At 45.7% G+C, this 20,795-nt stretch overlaps 1 protein-coding gene across 1 annotated transcript in view; it reads left to right on the top strand.

The window, feature by feature from the left end:
* The first annotated feature begins 8,189 nt into the window (after positions 1-8,189).
* The window catches only part of LOC106601645 (tumor necrosis factor receptor superfamily member 16), a 44,363-nt gene continuing 31,757 nt past the window's right edge, over positions 8,190-20,795 (top strand). Inside the window, exons 1-2 of the mRNA XM_045715380.1 lie at positions 8,190-8,530; positions 14,021-14,183. Of these exons, the coding sequence (XP_045571336.1) occupies positions 8,492-8,530; positions 14,021-14,183 (202 nt within the window). The 5' untranslated portion in view covers positions 8,190-8,491. The remainder of the gene's footprint in view (positions 8,531-14,020; positions 14,184-20,795) is intronic.

Genomic DNA, 20,795 nt, shown 5'->3' with positions numbered 1-20,795 from the left:
ACTGATTGACAAATTTCACATGCTGTTGTGCAAATGGAATAGACAACAGGTGGAAATTATAGGCAATTAGCAAGACACCCCCAATAAAGGAGTGGTTCTGCAAGTGGTGACCACAGACCACTTCTCAGTTCCTATGCTTCCTGGCTGATGTTTTGGTCACTTTTGAATGCTGGAGGTGCTTTCACTCTAGTGGTAGCATGAGACGGAGTCTACAACCCACACAAGTGGCTCAGGTAGTGCAGCTCATCCAGGATGGCACATCAATGCGAGCTGTGGCAAGAAGGTTTGCTGTGTCTGTCAGCGTAGTGTCCAGAGCATGGAGGAGCTACCAGGAGACAGGCCAGTACATCAGGAGACGTGGAGGAGGCCGTAGGAGGGCAACAACCCAGCAGCAGGACCGCTACCTCCGCCTTTGTGCAAGGAGGAGCAGGAGGAGCACTGCCAGAGCCCTGCAAAATGACCTCCAGCAGGCCACAAATGTGCATGTGTCTGCTCAAACGGTCAGAAACAGACTCCATGAGGGTGGTATGAGGGCCCGACGTCCACAGGTGGGGGTTGTGCTTACAGATGAAAGCAGGTTCACACTGAGCACGTGACAGACGTGAGAGTCTGGAGATGCCGTGGAGAACGTTCTGCTGCCTGCAACATCCTCCAGCATGACCGGTTTGGCGGTGGGTCAGTCATGGTGTGGGGTGGCATTTCTTTGGGGGGCCGCACAGCCCTCCATGTGCTCGCCAGAGGTAGCCTGACTGCCATTAGGTACCGAGATGAGATCCTCAGACCCCTTGTGAGACCATATGCTGGTGCGGTTGGCCCTGGGTTCCTCCTAATGCAAGACAATGCTAGACCTCATGTGGCTGGAGGGTGTCAGCAGTTCCTGCAAGAGGAAGGCATTGATGCTATGGACTGGCCCGCCCGTTCCCCAGACCTGAATCCAATTGAGCACATCTGGGACATCATGTCTCACTCCATCCACCAATGCCACGTTGCACCACAGACTGTCCAGAAGTTGGCAGATGCTTTAGTCCAGGTCTGGGAGGAGATCCCTCAGGAGACCATCCGCCACCTCATCAGGAGCATGGCCAGGCGTTGTAGGGAGGTCATACAGGCACGTGGAGGCCACACACACTACTGAGCCTCATTTTTACTTGTTTTAAGGACATTACATCAAAGTTGGATCAGCCTGTAGTGTGGTTTTCCACTTTAATTTTGAGTGTGACTCCAAATCCAGACATCCATGGGTTGATAAATTAGATTTCCATTGACTATTTTTGTGTGATTTTGTTGTCAGCACATTCAACTATGTAAAGAAAAAAGTATTTAATAAGATTATTTCATTCATTCAGATCTAGGATGTGTTATTTTAGTGTTCCCTTTATTTTTTTGAGCAGTGTATAACAAAATACCAAATACTGTGCTGATAGGCCATAACTCCAGTACACTGTGCCGATAGGCTCTAACTCCAGTACACTGTGCCGATAGGCTCTAACTCCAGTACACTGTGCCGATAGGCTCTAACTCCAGTACACTGTGCCGATAGGCTCTAACTCCAGTGCACTGTGCCGATAGGCTCTAACTCCAGTACACTGTGCCGATAGGCTCTAACTCCAGTACACTGGGCAGATAGGCTCTAACTCTAGTACACTGGGCCGATAGGCTCTAACTCCAGTACACTGTGCCGATAGGCTCTAACTCCAGTACACTGTGCCGATAGGCTCTAACTCCAGTACACTGTGCCGATAGGCTCTAACTCCAGTACACTGTGCCGATAGGCTCTAACTCCAGTACACTGGGCAGGTAGGCTCTAACTCCAGTACAATGTGCTGATAAGCTCTAACTCCACTAGATGTTGGAACTTTGCCATGGGGACTTGCTTCCATTCAGCCACAAGACCATTAGTGAGGTCAGTCACTGATGTTGGGCGATTAGGCCTGGCTCACAGTCGGCATTCCAATTCATTCCAAAGTTGCTCGATGGGGTTGAGGTCAGTGCTCTGCGCAGGCCAGTCAAGATCTTCCACACTGATCTCTTCAAGCCCTTTCTACACGGGGGCATTGTCAGGCTGAAACAGGATAGGGCCTTCCCCAAACTGTTGCCACAAAGTTGGAAGCACAGAATTGTCTAGAATGCCATTGTATTCTGTAGCATTACGGGGCCTAGCCCGAACCATGATAAACAGCCCCAGACCATTATTCCTTCTCCACCATTGTCACGTCCTGACCCTTGGAAGAGGTAATTTTCCATAGTAGAGTGGTCAGGGCGTGACAGGTAGTTGTTTTGGGTGGTTTTGGGTTTTCTGTTTATATGTGGGCTTTTTCTAGATTTCTATTTCTATGTTTTGTTTTCTATGTTTTGGCCGGGTATGGTTTCCAATCAGAGGCAGGTGTCTATCGTTGTCGCTGATTGGAAGCCATACTTAGGCAGCCTGTTTTTCCTTTGGTTTTTGTGGGTAGTTGTTTTTGATTTTGTCAGTGTACCTCACGGAACTGTTGGCTGTTGTTTTTGTTATTTTGGTTTAAGTGTTTTCATTAATAAAGGAAATATGAGCACTTTACACGCTGCGCCTTGGTCCCCTTTCGACGACCCTTGTGACAACCATATTTTACAGTTGGCACTACGCATTGGGGCAGGTAGCGTTCTCCTAGCATCCGCCTATGCCAGATTCGTCTGTCTGACTGCCAGATGTGAAGCGGGATATATCACTCCACAGAACACGTTTCCACGGCTCCAGAGTCCAATGGCGGCAAGCTTTACACCACTCCAGCCAACGCTTGGCATAGCGCATGGTGATCTTAGGCTTGTGTGCGGATGCTCGGACATGGGAACCCACTTCATGAAGTTCCCGACGAACAGTTATTGTGCTGATGTTGCTGCCAGTGGCAGTTTGGAATGCGGTAGTGAGTGTTGCAACCGAGGACAGGCGATTTTTATGAGTTACGCGCTTCAGCATTCGTGGGTCCTGTTCTGTGAGCTTGTGTGGCCTACCACTTCACAGCTGAGCCATTGTTGCTCCTAGATGTTTCCACTTCACAATAACAGCACTTACAGTTGACTGGGGCAGCTCTAGCAGGGCAGAAATTTGATAAACTGACTTGTTGGAAAGGTCCCATCCTATGACGGTGCCACGTTGAAAGTCACTGAGCTCTTCAGTACCGGCCATCCTACTGCCACTGTCTTTTTATGGAGATTGCATGGCTGTGTGCTCGATGTTATGCATCTGTCAGCAACAGGTGTGGCTGAAATAGGTGAATCCACTAACTTGAAGGGGTGTCCACATACCTTTGGCCATCTAGTGTAGCTCTATATTATCGAAGGGAGTTCAATGTTCTGACTGCTGTGGGAAAAACACTGTTTTTAAAACGTTCAGTTTCGGTGGTCAATGACCTGTAGCGCCAACCAGAGGGGAGGGGCTGAAAGAGGTAATTGGATGGATGGGAGGGGTCGTTGATTATTTTTTCTGCACATTTGGAGGTGCGCTTGGTGTACAGAAAGCTCACAGAGGGAAGGTCCCAGTTCAGCCAGTAATCTTTGAGGCTTTCAGCACAACCCTCTCTAGTCTCTTAGTGAGACTGTCCATGTTACCATACCAAACTGTAACAGACTGTATGAGGCAAAGTCATGAGTAAGGTACTTTAAGAAACTTATCATGTTTCATTACTTATTCTAATGAATAGGCCATTCAGCTACTTTACCAATTCAAACCTTTAAAATGTTCAGCCTCATGAAATCTTTATTAAGACTATATTTTATGAGTGACCTTGCCGAGTGGAATGACATTGGCTTACAGTATGCTGACTAATCATAAGGACAGGAACAGGATATGTGGGGAGAGAATAATGTATGACTCATAGAAGGCCTTGTTAGCACACCAGCAGCATATACATAACACTACTTAAAGAGCTGTCATTCACTGGCTATTTGCTATTTATGGCCAGTTGGATAGATCCATTTCAGCAAAAAGTTCTATACACCTCCATAACCATGTAATCACCAGCATATTCATCATCACCTCTTTCAATGGGCTGTTTATCCATTAGCAAGTTGCCATGACAATCATCTTAACAAACCAACCAAGTGTATGACAACAAACTATGGTAGGCCCACCACCTACCATAATGGATAATAATATAGTCGAGTCATATTGTGGCTACATGTATACAAACAAAAAACAACTTGAGTGACACCATCTGTAAAGGTCAGTGACACAGTAGAATACTTTCTTACTTGTGTATTTCCTATGCAATGTTTTAGATTAAAGTGACTGGTTGGTCCGTGTCCTCTGGATGAGGGACATGGGGGTGTGAGGAGTGGGGGCTGGTCTTCTGGGAGGATGGAGGATGTGGGATCATTGTGTCCAGAGATCAATAAAGGAGAGTATTCAGATCTCAACAGTGAAACCCAACCAGCCTGCCAATACAAGGGGGCTTCAGCCCATAGAGTAGAGCAGACCCCCTCAGCTGATAGGTACAGAAGGGGTGGAACCAGACAGGGTCAGGGGGACAATAAGGTTATAGTGGAGATGGGACGTGACGGTAGCAGGTTCAGTGTGCTGCAACCTGATTGGTGGCTTCTGCTGGCCAAATTGTCTGAGATCAATAGCCATCAACACTGGTTTGCCTTTTAGTGTAAATACCTCATTGAGCAGTAAACACAATAATAGAACTCAGACGTGCATTAGTGGTCTTTCAGTGGCCTTCCCAAATTTAGTGTATCATCAAGGACGATGGAGCCTGTCCAAAAACTACACATAATGGACTATGTGGACCATATGGACCATATGCAAGTGAAGCAGTCTCCCTCTTGTGGTGCATCATTATATTGTGTAAGATACTGTGGTGTGGCTGATAAAAAGCCTAGCTCTTTGAGCCATGTTACAATTCCCACCAAGTGGGATAACCCTATTGTCGTGATGCATAGGGGGTTTGCCTTTCACGCCGGAGACCAGGATTCGCTTGCCGCTCCCTGTCAGGGCTTTCGGAAGGATTGGACCAATACGCAGCGTGATCGTAGTTCCACATCTTTTATTCAGTCGTGAAACTAATGCAATAAACCATAAACTTGAAATACAAAAAAACAAGAAAGCCGTGACGCAGAGCCGGCATACACTACTCACAAAATAATCACCCTCAAAACACCAGTGGGACAAACATCAACTTAAATATGGCCTCCAATTAGAGACAACGACAACCAGCTGCCTCTAATTGGAGGTCATGCCAAACAAAAACTAACCTAGAAATACAAAACTAGAAATTAAACATAGAAATACAAAAACGGACGAACACCCCCTGTCACGCCCTGACCTACTCTACCATAGAAAATAACAACTTACTATGGTCAGGACGTGACAGTCGCACCCCCCCAAAGGCGCGGACTCCGACCGCACCTAAAAAAAAAATATATAAACTAAACAACAACCCCCCCCCCAAAAGAAAACACAACACAAAGGGAGGGTAGGGTGGGTGACTAATGTCTATGGCGGCGGCTCTGGTTCCGGGCGTAGTACCCCCACCGCCCGCTGATCCCCCCGCTTCTGTATGTCCGGAGGAACCAGACCATGGATCATCGTCGGAGGCTTCGGACCACCAACCGCCCCTGAAGACTCTGGGCTAAAGGCCGCCGCTGAAGGCTCTGGGCTGCAGACCGCCGCTGAAGGCCCCGGGCTGCGGACCGCCGCTGGAGGCCCCGGGCTGCGGACCGCCGCTGGAGGCTCCGGGCTGAGGAGCGTCGCTGGAGGCTCCGGGCTGAGGAGCGTCGCTGGAATAGTAACACGCACCTCAGGGCGAGTGCGGGGAGCAGGAACAGGACACCCCAGACTGGGCAGGCGCACTGAAGGCCTGATGCGTGGGACTGGCATAGGAGGCGCCAGACTAGTAACACGCACCTCAGGGCTAGTGCGAGGAGCAGGAACAGGACACCCCGGACTGGGCAGGCACACTGGAGGCCTGATGCATGGGACTGGCATAGGAGGCGCCAGACTAGTAACACGCACCTCAGGGCAAGTGCGAGGTGGAGACACAGGACGTACTGGGCTCCGGAGGCGCAGCGGAGGTCTGGAGCTTAGAGCTGGCACACCCCGTCCTGGCTGAATGGTGATTTGCGCCAAGCAAGGGCGGAGCGCCGGCACAGGACAAACTGGGCTGTGCTGGTGAAAGGGGGGTACCGTGCGTAGAGCAGGCGCAGGATAACCTGGACCGAAGAGACGCACTGGAGACCAGATACGCTGAACCGGCGCACTTCTACCTGGCTGACGGCCAACTCTAGCATGGCAACGGTGAGGAGCTTGCACCGAGCGCACAGGGCTGTGAGTGCGCACCACCGCATAACAAGGTGCTTGCTCGGTCACTCGCTCCCCACGGTAAGCACGGGGAGTTGGCTCAGGTCTTAAAATCGCCTTAGCCAATCTGCCCGTGTGCCCCCCCCAATTTCTTTTGGTGCTGCCTCTCGTCCTTGCCTCTTGTGGATATCGCGCCTCATAGTATCGCCGCTCCGCTCTTGCTGCCTCGATCTCCTCCTTCGGACGGCGATACTCCCCAGCCTGCCTCCAGGGTCCTTTGCCATCCAGGATTTCCTCCCACGTCCATAACTCCCGCTGCTCCATACCACGCTGCTTGGTCCTTGGTTGGTGGGTGATTCTGTCAGGGCTTTCGGAAGGATCGGACCAATACGCAGCGTGATCGTAGTTCCACATCTTTTATTCAGTCGTGAAACTAATGCAATAAACCATAAACTTGAAATACAAAAAACAAGAAAGCCGTGACGCAGAGCCGGCATACACTACTCACAAAATAATCACCCACAAAACACCAGTGGGACAAACATCAACTTAAATATGGCCTCCAATTAGAGACAACGACAACCGGCTGCCTCTAATTGGAGGTCATGCCAAACAAAAACTAACCTAGAAATACAAAACTAGAAACTAAACATAGAAATACAAAAATGGACAAACACCCCGTCACGCCCTGACCTACTCTACCATAGAAAATAACAACTTCCTGTCAGGACGTGACACTCCCTCTGTTCGATACATTGGTGTCAAGTCGGATGGCGGCCGTTGGGCCATCGAAAGGCACAGCGATACTTGTGAAGGGGTTTGAAAGAAAGTCGACGTGCCTACCGGCTCGAAAGGGACAGTATGTCGGTCCTCGATATATGAGCCACTTTACAATTCCCACCAAGTGGGTTAACCCTATTGCAGCGTTGCGTAGGGTGTTTGCCTTTCACGCCTGGATTTGCTTCCCACTTCTTCTGTTCGCTATAATTTATAGATATATATATATATATATATATAATTTATTATTATTATTATTATTTGGGTGCAGCTGGTAAATATTGTAGACTATAGGCCTACGTATTGTAGCCTACTACGTGAACGTGTAAAAAGCGCAAGAATCAAGCTGTGCCTAGAATGATGATGTGCTTGACACCAGACCCTGAAGAAGGCACAGTGATGCCAAAACGTTGGTGGTTTACCCAATACATTACCGGGAGCTTGTATATCGCCGTTGGTCAGCACCTCTACCAACTTTAAGGGTGTGCACCAGCTCATGAAATTCATTCATTTATATACAGTTGACGCAATAATACAGACCACATAAATTAGAAATGATCAATAAAACTGCATGTGAAAAACGCATCTACCCAGTAGATTTCAGGTAGATTTCCGGGGATGCTTTCTTTGGCAAACAACATGAAATGCAACACATTGGAGGGAAAGCTAGAGAGCGAGAGAGAGCGATAGAGAGAGCGAGATATAGATGAAGTGTCACAAAATTGACTCCAGTTGATCCTTGTCTCTTGTCTATGTAGATCATGGTTTCCCAACTGGCGGCCCGAGTGACGAATTTGTACAGCAGGTGTTTTTGTTTTTTTGGGTTGCATTTTCATTGTTGGACATAAAACAATGTAAATCAGCTCCAAGTTATTTTAATTTGGAATATCTGTTCCCAAGTATTTCCATGCATAATATCTCATTACCATATACAAACGCAAGCAAGGTTTGGAATTATTGTGTTTTAGTCAAATATGATATATGTTTGGGCTTAATGCGGTCAATCTGAAGTCTACAAATTATTTGTAATTATGTTTTTGCCCCCCCCCAACCTTCCACTCAAGAAAAAATTGACGCGCGTCTGAATCTAGTTGATGATCCCAGGTGTAGCTCGTTCAAGTCGTCTACTGCAGAAGTCACAGGGTAAATCGGGAAAGAGTGGACGTGCCTCTCTTCAGTTCGTGCACGACTCTTGCCTCCGCAGAGCACTGCTGGATAGCGCTCAGTACAGTCAGTCTGCGCCGGGACGCTGCACGCACGCACCAGTGACCTGCCAATGCGACGCATCTCACTCTCAAAAGGTCTCGAACGCTACACGGCAGCCGGCTCATTGATAAAGAATTGCCACAGGAATTAAAATGAACAATTCGTCCTGTATGTTCCTTTGCAGTATCCATTTAGTATAGTCTATTTGTTTATGACACTGTAGGAAACCGAAGCATGGCGGGTACCTTATCATTGGTGATGTTGTTTGGAGTGGTGAGTAGTGGCATGATTTATAACTCTGATTTCATAAAGATGTATTTCATTTTGATTGAATAGGTATCACGGGAGAAACGTGTTCATTGTTTGCATTTTATTACTTAGCGTTATAACTCTGTAGTTGTATTGGACTGGGGATCCCTACACTGGCCCTCGTATTTCTCCATCCAATGCTGGCAAATTAGTCAAGATACTAATCTGAGGAGAGCTGCTGGAGGGAAGGTGATTAACACCCCCCCCCCTCTCAGAACTGATCATAATAAACCCGAATGTGTGTTTTATAATAACAGTTATAGTTCCCCATGCTCTTCATCTGAATCCTTTATAGAACAACCATCCTGGAAGGTTTTCATAGGCAGTTGCCATAGCCCAAGGTTCCTTTTACAATGTAGGATTTCAAAACTGTGATAAGATCACATACGGACTGAAATGAAAAGCTTGGTCAGTCATCGGTAAATATGCATACTCAGTGTTGGGGAAGCTACTCAGAAAATATTTTTGACCAACCTACCAATCACTTCACACTGGAAGAAGATAAACCTCACTAAAGCTCCCTTTAAGAAAATATATATTTGACTTAACTAAAGTTACTTTGAAAAAGTAGTTCACTACATCCAAACTAGTTCTTAAAAAACGTTAATATGTGCACCTGAAATGCCATAGATAACAAATTGCAATTGAGGTCATATGTTAACAGAATGTGTAATTTAGCCTAAGAAACAAAAAAACGAATGTTTCAAGTGAGAATTAGGCAGGTCTAATGCTGAAAAAAAGAAAATGATTGCCTACTTCACCCATATACCCAGTTTAACTTCTTCCAGTGTGAAGTAATTGGTAGCTTGGTAAAATATATTTTCAGAGTAGCTTCCCCAACACCGAGTATGCATATATGAAACAGATCTATGCCATTTACTGATGACTGATCAAACCCTTAACATTTCAGTCTGTATGTGATCTAATAACAGTTTTTTTATGAATTAACCTGTTATGAAATCCTAAAATACGCATATTTTCATTTTTTTTGGCAGTAGGCTTCTGTTGAAGTGGAGGTAGTGACTTATCTGAAGTTCAGAAAGTTTTGAGCAATTCATGACATGCATGTGAATTTTCGGTAGTTGGGGGATGATAATGATAATGGTGATGGGGATGATTACAAACTATTTGCAATTATTTGGTGAGTGGCTGTCATAAGCTAATCCTCCTGATATTTCAAGACCTGCTGGTCTAATAAGGCTTGTTCATTCACTCACCATGTGAACAGCCCTCTACATGACTCAGGAGCAGTCTGTTTTGACAGCTTCTTTACAACATTGTGGTAGTATAGAGCATGTTTGTAGAATTAGATTCAGAAATAGTCTCTAATTGACTATGAAATCGGGGAGAGTGCGAAGCAGGCATCTCAAGGCTGGGGGTGTGTGGGTGTGTGTGTGTGTGTGTGTGTGTGTGTGTGTGTGTGTGTGTGTGTGTGAGGGCATTGCCTTATTCTAATCGTTTGAGTTAATTTATGCTTGATCCGAAAATGTGGTCGGAGGCTCCGTATGGATGGTGTGATGCAATTGCGGAGTCTACGGAGGGGAGGCATGCAGAGACAAAAATGAGCTCTGTACCGCATCGCTGTGCGCTTCTCAAATTTTGTGACAATGCGGAGGGCTCCTCATTGACATGATTGGTTGATGATAGGTACAGTTGAAGTCGGAAGTTTACATACACCTTAGCCAAATACATTTAAACTCAGTTTTTCACAATTCCTGACATTTAATCCTAGTAAAAATTCCCTGTCTTAGGTCAGTTAGGATCAACATTTTATTTTAATAATGTGAAATGTCAGAATAATAGTAGAGAGAATGATTTATTTCAGTTTTTATTTCTTTCATCACATTCCCATTGGGTCAGAAGTTTACATACACTCAATTAGTATTAGGTAGCATCGCCTCTAAATTGTTTAACTTGGGTCAAACGTTTTGGGTAGCCTTCCACAAGCTTCCCACAATAAGTTGGGTGAATTTTGGCCCATTCCTCCTGACAGAGCTGGTGTAACTGAGTCAGGTTTGTAGGCCTCCTTGTTCACAAACGCTTTTTCAGTTCTGCCCAGAAATGTTCTATAGGATTGAGGTCAGGGCTTTGTGATGGCCACTCCAATACCTTGACTTTGTTGTCCTTAAGCCATTTTGCCACAACTTTGGAAGTATGCTTGGGGTCATTGTCCATATGGAAGACCCATTTGCATCCAAGCTTTAACTTCCTGACTGATGTCTTGAGATGTTGCTTCAATATATCCACATAATTTTCCATCCTCATGATGCCATCTATTTTGTGAAGTGCACCAGTCCCTCCTGCAGCAAAGCACCCCCACAACATGATGCTGCCACCCCCGTGCTTCACGGTTGGGATGGTGTTCTTCGGCTTGCAAGCCTCCCCCTTTTTCCTCCAAACATAACAATGGTTATTATGGCCAAACAGTTATATTTTTGTTTCATCAGACCAGAGGACATTTCTCCAAAAAGTACAATCTTTGTCCCCATGAGCAGTTGCAAACCGTAGTCTGGCTTTTTTATAGCGGTTTTGGAGCAGTGGCTTCTTCCTTGCTGAGCTGCCTTTCAGGTTATGTCGATATAGGACTTGTTTTACTGTGGATATAGATACTTTTGTACCAGTTTCCTCCAACACTTTCACAAGGTCCTTTGCTGTTGTTCTGGAATTGATTTGCACTTTTCGCACCAATGTACGTTAATCTCTAGGAGATAGAACGCGTCTCCTTCCTGAGCGGTATGATGGCTGCGTGGTCCCATGGTGTTTATACTTGCCTACTATTGTTTGTACAGATGAACGTGGTACCTTCAGGCGTTTGGAAATTGCTCCCAAGGATGAACCAGACTTGTGGAGGTCTACAATAGTTTTTCTGAGGTCTTGGCTGATTTCTTTAGATTTTCCGATGATGTCAAGCAAAGAGGCACTGAGTTTGAAGGTAGGCCTTGAAATACATCCACAGGTACACCTCCAATTGACTCAAATGATGTCAATTAGCCTATCAGAAGCTTCTAAAGCCATGACATCATTTTAGGAATTTTCCAAGCTGTTTAAAGGCACAGTCAACTTAGTGTATGTAAACTTCTGACCCACTGGAATTGTGATACAGTGAATTATAAGTGAAATAACCTGTCTGTAAACAATTGTTGGAAAAATGACTTGTGTCATGCACAAAGTAGATGTCCTAACCGACTTGACAAAACTATAGTTTGTTAACAAGAAATTTGTGGAGTGGTTGAAAATTAGTTTTAATGACTCCAACATGAGTGCATGTAAACTTTTGACTTCAACTGTAGGTCAGGAGGTCCTGTATGAACACAAACTCACTTCCTTGACAACTTCCTTCACAACAGTTCTGCGCTGTTCCGCTAAGCTAAAGAAGTATGAATACCCTGACTTCTGCAGAGGCCATATCACCCTAAATGCTGCACGGCCAATGCAGACGTCGGATTGACTATGCAGCACCTTTCAGTCACTCAGATCACGTTGAGAGTAGCAGGCTCCTTATCAGAGGTGAAGCTGGTAAATTGCCAGTTTATTTCACTGACAAGATGCACACAAATACAGATAAACTTGGGGGTTTGGGCGGCATTCCAAGTTCACATTCACTGACCTGGTGATTATAGTGTATGACCATATTCAAATAAAAACAGAGGTTTAGAGCCAAGGTTTGCATAAATGACTAAGGATAAGAAAATATGCTTATATGTGGTTTAATAATGCTTTGGGTAATTCTCCAACAGAGGGAGACATGCCAAGAGTAGAGGGGTCACAGGTGCAACTTTCACTGGGGACGGGGGACGGGGACATGTCCCCCCCACATTCTGAAATTGCATTTTTGTCCTCCTCAGTTTTATCATTGGATTGTGGTACAAAACGAGGCAACGGTGTGCTTTAGGACCCTGCAGATGCCTCCAAGTGGTCGGGTAGACTGTTTGGAGTGTTTATCCGACTGGATAAAAATGAAATAAAAAAGTTATGTCCCCCCACTTCTAAAACCAAAGTTGCGCCCTTGAGAGTGTTTGAGATTATGTGGGGGATATCACTGGGGGGGGGCACGCACGCACACACGCACACACAGACACGCACACACACACAGAGAAGATAGAGAGAGGGAGAAATATAAAGAGCGGATGAGAGTCGATCGACAGAGAGAGAGAGAGAGCTGTACTGGCGGCTGCTTTCAGTGCATCTGTTTTTGAATGAAAGCAGGGGCTGAGGGAAGGGGAGAGAGGGAGACAGTTAAAGAGAGAGAGAAGGCATCTCAGTGAGAGAGAGACCAGCAGTTTTTCTTAGTAAAATGTGAGGCATTAAACGTTAAAGCGTTTCAGTCTAATGGTTTTGATGATTATGACTTCAGAATGTGCTTCACATTATTGTTTCCTTATTTAAATGTATTGTATGTATGAAAACATGCTTTAGTCCTGTGCCTGTGAAGCTGTTTCGCATTTATATCAGAGTGAGAGAGAGGAAGTGACAGAGAAGGGGAGAGAGAGGGAGAGTGGAGAGAGGCAGTGAGAAAAATATTGGAAATAAAAAGAGACAGTGAGAAGATTCTGTGTGAATTTATAGTTTTAAGTTGCGCAATATGAGGACTTGTTATGCAAATTCCAGAGAGGAATCTGTCGTTTACCACACCTAGCAATTAGAGAGAAAAACAAGGATGTTAACTCTCCCAGGTCCTCCATCAACAGTACTGAGTCTGACCAATAGCCCCATAGACAGCTCCGTTTGTCTTGGCCTTAAAGAAAAAGTTAAGCTCCTCAAATGCTTTACTTCCTGAAACAGTCCCGCCTGGACTTGCAGTATGCTCCAGCCAGCAGTATTCAACTAACATTTGCACTACAAGCAAATAAATAAGGAGGAGAGTAACCACTATGGGGAAGAAAACACAAATCAAGTATTAGAAAAACAAAGGTAGATCTTCTCCTTATAATTGAATGGGTTCAGGAGCCTTTGTAAACACCCTGCAGACTGTCAGCTTCAGTGTGAAGGGCAGCGGGCTGGATATGGATGATCGGAACAGGAATTCTGGGGGGAAGTGTGTGTGTGTATGTGTGTGTGTGTGCACGAGTGTGTGCATGCATGGGTGTGTGTGTGTGTGTGTATGGGGAGGATATATTGAAGTGCTAACATGCAACATGAGGTTGTGCATTAGGCACATATGTTTATAGGTGTTACTTGGACCAGTCATGGGTGAGCACCTTGAGGCTTGCCTTTATGTGCCTTTAAAGGCTCTCTGAGGATGGGACAATGTATTTCTCTGTAGAAGAATTTGTCTCTGATTTAGATGTAGACAAAGTGATTTATTGCGAATCATGATATGAGGTTAGATTAGGAACATGATTGTAATACACATCTGGCTGTCATTTTTGCCTCCAAAACGTTCCCCTCTATGAGCCAGTATTATGGGTGACCTCTGCTTTAACACCCTTCTGTCTGTTCCTCTGTCTGTGCCAGGTTGGGGTATTGGTGGCTTCTAAGACGGAGCGGGCGGTGCAGGTGCCCTGTGAGTCAGGCCAGTACACCAAGGGTGGAGAGTGCTGCGAGGTGTGCCCACCTGGAGAGGGGGTGGTGAGGAGGTGTGGTGCCAACCAGACCGTCTGCGCCCAGTGCCTAGACAGTGAGTTCATCCTTCAAATGTACAAGTACACATCTATACAGACATACTGTATTATGCACATGCACACAGGCACGCACACACAGCTATTTTCAGTTGCACAACTAGAGGTTTTCTTCTGGATCAAACAAGGGCTTAGGTGGTGGGCGTGGCAGGGGGCGTGGCAGGGGGCACGGTTGGCCCGTCAGTGGTCATAATTTTAGAAGCCCCCATCTTGGCGGGGTAAAGAATGGCTAATATTGTGTTCTTTTGCTCAAACATAATAACAAAATCTATAATGCTAAATTCATTGTTTTTAGAATTTTCAATTCTCCCTGACTGTCTAGTTTTTATTTTGGGTATTGTTAGTTCTCAATGATTATGTTATCAAAAAATATATAGGTCCATTATCTTTTTTACACACTTTATGTCTGGTTTTAGTCGTTTAAGTACACACTGAAAGTGTTTTTATATCCCGAAAATGTATTTAAAAAAGTATATATACAGTATATTCTAACTTTTTTTTACACTGTTTGGACAATGATTTCAATGGCAGAAAAATCCCTGAACTATACATTTCACCTTATATGCACTCATTTACACCATCAACGGCAATTTACACATTAATACCCCACCGTCTAAAACCAACCAATCAAAACAGAAAAAAGCCTGAACAAAAATGTTACTGTCCAATTTGCACATTACTAAAAAAAGCCTTCTGTTCCTGCTTTAATAACAAAGTGTTATTTGGAAACAGGCAGGAATTCCTATGTTTGATGGCTGTAAGTGGGGCCAAATGTGTTCACATCCAACTCAGGCTGAAACCCATTAGCACTGATTCAGAGGGAGGATAAAACGGGACGGGAGAGGTGCCAATGTTGTGCTAGAACGTCCTACAGAGAGGAAGAGCCTTTATGCAAACATACATAGGCACTTCATCTTAGGGTTTGTTTCACAATTTTCCCTCTCTTTCTGTTGTTGTCCTTTACAGTAGTTAAGATGCATAGTAGAAGTTAAAGTATAGTTCTCATAGGTCACTGCATAGCATAGAAATAGAATCCAGAGAGAGCGAGTCAGCTGGATTCTACAGCACTTCTATGAGTCAAAGTGTAGTTCTCAAAGGTCACTGCATGGTTGTGGTGGATGAGCAGAATGTCAGAGTGTATTGTGACTCCTGATTGGTGTCAGGTCTGCTCTACTGACTGAGTCATACAAATAGGATCTTCTTTCACAACTGTGACAATTCACAGACAAAGTATTCTTCAGTTGAGGTCCTTTACAATTCCCAGGAATGCCAGTGTTTCCAACACAATTTGAGCAGGACACAGAACAGACGAGGTCTAAAATTAGATCAATTAAGTCATTTAGTCAGAAGATGGTCTGTGTTTCTGCTTGGTATAGTATTACCATAACAAGCTCCTACAGACACAACACTGGCCTGTGTAAAGACATGGTATGCACATACTATTTAATGTAACCTCCAAACATTCCTGGAGCTTGGCAGTTTAAGATCAAAGTCTCATCCACAGCAGCTGGACAGTTGGTGAACAGCCAACCAGACAGTATACATAGAGAGGTAAAAGAACAACTGGAAGGGAGGGGAAATGGAAATGGAAGAGGAGGGGATGAGGAATGGAGACTAATTAATCATTATTATCAGCAAATTACACAAAGTGATGGATTACAGCAGGAAACTGGAGCCGCTTGGCTTCTCTGCAAAAGCAGCAGAGACATCCTAATATGGACTTGTATTCTAAGGTTTGACTGAACCCTGCCCTAAGAGTCCTTAATTAATTAATTAAAATGTATAAATGCTGTCACTTTTTTTCATGGGAAATGATAAACCACTAGTGAGCGCTCCACTCTCATTCCCTACCAGTCTTTATGTGACTCATCGGCTGTAACAGGGACAAAACTGGTCTGAGGGAGCATCAAGCACCAAAGAGCAGGGTCTGCTCATTCATCTTGCATGGTGTTACATGACTGCATCTTTACACATTTAAACAGACTAATTATACCAGTGCACCACGCCCATTTGATATCCTACACAGGGATGCAGAAAACAGTGTTGTCCCATCGCTGCAACTCCTGTACGGACTCAGGGGAGGTGAAGGTCGAGAGCCATGCGTCCTCCAAAACACGACGCCACCAAGCCGCACTGCTCGCTTAACCCGGAAGTCAGCCGCACCTCATGGGTCTCCCGGTCGCGGCCAGCTGCTACACAGCCCGGGATCGAATCCAGATCTGTAGTGACACCTCTAGTACTGCGATGCAGTGCCTTAGACCGCTGCGACACTCGGGAAGCCCTAGAAAACAATTATCTTGAGCCACGATACAGACATGGTATCAATAATGTGGTAAACATTCCACAATTTAGCAGAATTGCATTAGTTTGTGACAATTTGAGTCAATTTACAATTTTTCTCTGCCTGTCCATTTTTGTTAGTCCCAATAAAATCTTAATGTGCTTGATGCATCCCTGAAACACTAACAAAAATAGGGCCTGAGAGTGTTATAAATGGATGTCAGTGGCTGAAAACACAGACCTTTACCTGAATAACAAAAGCTGTATACGTAGATAGAAGCAGTATTTCATAAAGCGCAGATATTAATATTTTAAAAGGTGAAAAAACATTCAGAGCATCCATTTCCTGTTTCATGGTAAATATGGGTGCATCTTTATTTACCTCTTCTTCCTCTCTGGATACTCTACTTCCTGCCCCGCTAACACCTCCCCTCCACATTGCCCTATCCTTTCAGGTCTAGACGCCTGCCAACGTCAGCACCGCTAAAATATTTATCAGTCCTTTCCACTTTCTCTCTCTCTGCCTGTCATGGGACACAGCACATCCAGAGCTGCTTCTCAGTGAAGCATTACAAAGGGGGCTGCAACTGACTGGGGATCAGTGGGGATGGAGAGAGAAAAGGCCAGTCAATGAAGCGTTTAGAAAGTCCTCTGACTGAATGGGGTTCAGTTGGAGATTTAGAGAGAGAGAGGGAAAGAGAGAGAGACAGAGAGAAGGACATAGAGAGAGGAGAACCACAGCTTCCTTAGTCAATGGAGTGTGTAAAAGAGGACTGACTGATTGTGGATCAGTGGGTAATGGGGGAATGAGGAGAAATTAGTTTGAGAGTCCTCTGTGGCTCCTACAGCGGAAACTACTGCATTACTCCACTGACCCCAGAACAACACTAGGTGAGCTAATGAGGGATAACACATAACTGTCACCAGATATGACTTCGCTTTTTAATATCCTAATAATAGCATTATAGGAACGTTAATAATACCCTAAACAGATGTTGTAAACCTTGGGGTCGAGCCAAGCAGACCACTGAAGCGTGGCGATAATTACACACTGTTAAATAAATGTTTCAAGTTTTAAAAGACAAATAGAAACCGGCATGCATGTTTCAGAACGTTTAACGTATAGCCCTACAGAGAAACAAGAGCCAGTGAAAGGTCAGTATGTTATGTTAGCATAGCAGAAAGAGAGAAAAGAGTTAAGGAAGGAAAGCTGTCTGACATTAGTGGGGAAATGGCCATTGGCCAACGTCCCCTAAAAGAACACAGCAGGATAATTGCTGACAAAGGAGAAGATGAAAGAGGATGGACACAGGAGAAGCTTAAGGTTGTCCAGACCTGCATTATTAATGATGCTAATCTAATGGGGTCGAAACACTTCGATGTGAGAGGAGGGGCCTTCTCAGGCTGAATTGGCACATTTACCCTACATCCATCAGCCTTCAATCACTAACTGCTGACAGGATCGTACTGCTAGATATCTAGAGGAGGGTTGTCAGGCTGACAGGAACCATGAGGAACATACTGCTAGATATATAGAGGAGGGTGGTCAGGTTGACAGGAACCATGAGGATCATACTGCTAGATATCTAGAGGAGGGTGGTCAGGTTGACAGGAACCATGAGGAACATACTGCGAGATATCTAGAGGAGGGTGGTCAGGTTGACAGGAACCATGAGGATCATACTGCTAGATATCTAGAGGAGGGTGGTCTGGTTGACAGGAACCATGAGGAACATACTGCTAGATATCTAGAGGAGGGTGGTCAGGTTGACAGGAACCATGAGGAACATACTACTAGATATCTAGAGGACGGTGGTCAGGTTGACAGGAACCATGAGGATCATACTGCTAGATATCTAGAGGAGGGTGGTCTGGTTGAGAGGAACCATGAGGAACATACTGCTAGATATCTAGAGGAGGGTGGTCAGGTTGACAGGAACCATGAGGAACATACTTTCAGAGAGGGTGGTCAGGTTGAGAGGAACATACTGTTAGATATCTAGAGGAGGGTGGTCAGGTTGACAGGAACCATGAGGATCATACTGCTAGATATCTAGAGGAGGGTGGTCAGGTTGACAGGAACCATGAGGATCATACTGCTAGATATCTAGAGGAGGGTGGTCAGGTTGACAGGAACCATGAGGAACATACTGCTAGATATCTAGAGGAGGGTGGTCAGGTTGACAGGAACCATGAGGAACATACTGCTAGATATCTAGAGGAGGGTGGTCAGGTTGACAGGAACCATGAGGAACATACTGCTAGATATCTAGAGGAGGGTGGTCTGGTTGAGAGGAACCATGAGGAACATACTGCTAGATATCTAGAGGAGGGTGGTCAGGTTGACAGGAACCATGAGGAACATACTGCTAGATATCTAGAGGAGGGTGGTCAGGTTGACAGGAACCATGAGGATCATACTGCTAGATATCTAGAGGAGGGTGGTCAGGTTGACAGGAACCATGAGGATCATACTGCTAGATATCTAGAGGAGGGTGGTCAGGTTGACAGGAACCATGAGGATCATACTGCTAGATATCTAGAGGAGGGTGGTCAGGTTGACAGGAACCATGAGGAACATACTTTGAGGGTGGTCAGGTTGAGAGGAACATACTGTTAGATATCTAGAGGAGGGTGGTCAGGTTGACAGGAACCATGAGGATCATACTGCTAGATATCTAGAGGAGGGTGGTCAGGTTGACAGGAACCATGAGGAACATACTGCTAGATATCTAGAGGAGGGTGGTCAGGTTGACAGGAACCATGAGGAACATACTACTAGATATCTAGAGGAGGGTGGTCAGGTTGACAGGAACCATGAGGATCATACTGCTAGATATCTAGAGGAGGGTGGTCAGGTTGAGAGGAACCATGAGGAACATACTACTAGATATCTAGAGGAGGGTGGTCAGGTTGACAGGAACCATGAGGATCATACTGCTAGATATCTAGAGGAGGGTGGTCAGGTTGAGAGGAACCATGAGGATCATACTGCTAGATATCTAGAGGAGGGTGGTCAGGTTGACAGGAACCATGAGGATCATACTGCTAGATATCTAGAGGAGGGTGGTCAGGTTGACAGGAACCATGAGGAACATACTGCTAGATATCTAGAGGAGGGTGGTCAGGTTGACAGGAACCATGAGGATCATACTGCTAGATATCTAGAGGAGGGTGGTCAGGTTGAGAGGAACCATGAGGATCATACTGCTAGATATCTAGAGGAGGGTGGTCAGGTTGAGAGGAACCATGAGGATCATACTGCTAGATATCTAGAGGAGGGTGGTCAGGTTGACAGGAACCATGAGGATCATATTCAGGAAGAGAGGAAAGATGTTGCTAACCTCAATGTTCTGCATGGTCTCAGGTGGTGACGGGCATGGTAACTGATTCTCCCTCCCTCCCTCCCTCCCTCCCTCCCCCCCTCCCTCCCTCCCTCCCTCCCTCCCTCCCTCCCTCCTACATGTGCGTGGTTCTGGAGCATACGGTCACGTTTAGACATGTTTATATACAATGACTGCATAGGGATTTATGCATGCGAGCTAAAATTAGGTAGAGGCCTGTTGCGCTGCGGGATAATTGGGGAGGTTGAGGAAAGGTTGTACCGTCAAGCCTGACTGAAAAGAAAACAAAGGCTCTGAGTCCTACTTCAAATCATTATTTACCCTAAGGTCAGTTATTTATCCGCCAGATCGAAGGCTCCACTCACTCAGTCAATGTCAGAGCTGCTCTGCTACCTCTAGACAGAGCCATATAAAGAGACCAGACCACCATCTGAACCACTCACTGCCAAATGACTGCTGAGAGAAATGTAAGAGAACAATAACACTGGACCTGGGCCACCACCTGTCAGTGGAGGGAGCTCAACCTCATGACCTGGGCCACCACCTGTTAGTGGAGGGAGCTCAACCTCAGGACCTGGGCCACCACCTGTTAGTGGAGGGAGCTCAACCTCAGGACCTGGGCCACCACCTGTTAGTGGAGGGAGCTCAACCACAGGACCTGGGCCACCACCTGTCAGTGGAGGGAGCTCAACCTCAGGATCTGGGCCACCACCTGTCAGTGGAGGGAGCTCAACCTCAGGACCTGGGCCACCACCTGTCAGTGGAGGGAGCTCAACCTCAGGATCTGGGCCACCACCTGTCAGTGGAGGGAGCTCAACCTCAGGACCTGGGCCACCACCTGTCAGTGGAGGGAGCTCAACCTCAGGTCTCTCCATTTCCCAGTCACATGTTCCCTGACTCTTATCAATCATATGAATTTATATTTACTATTTGATGGTCTTTTTGATGGTCTGGAACATGTTGTCATGTTTGGATCATCCAATTTTG

Source organism: Salmo salar, chromosome ssa03, assembly GCF_905237065.1.
Source record: "Salmo salar chromosome ssa03, Ssal_v3.1, whole genome shotgun sequence".
In the NCBI taxonomy this organism is placed as follows: Eukaryota; Metazoa; Chordata; class Actinopteri; order Salmoniformes; family Salmonidae; genus Salmo; species Salmo salar.
The sequence above is the reverse complement of the archived record's forward strand: the minus strand, read 5'-3'. Positions and strand labels throughout refer to the sequence as shown.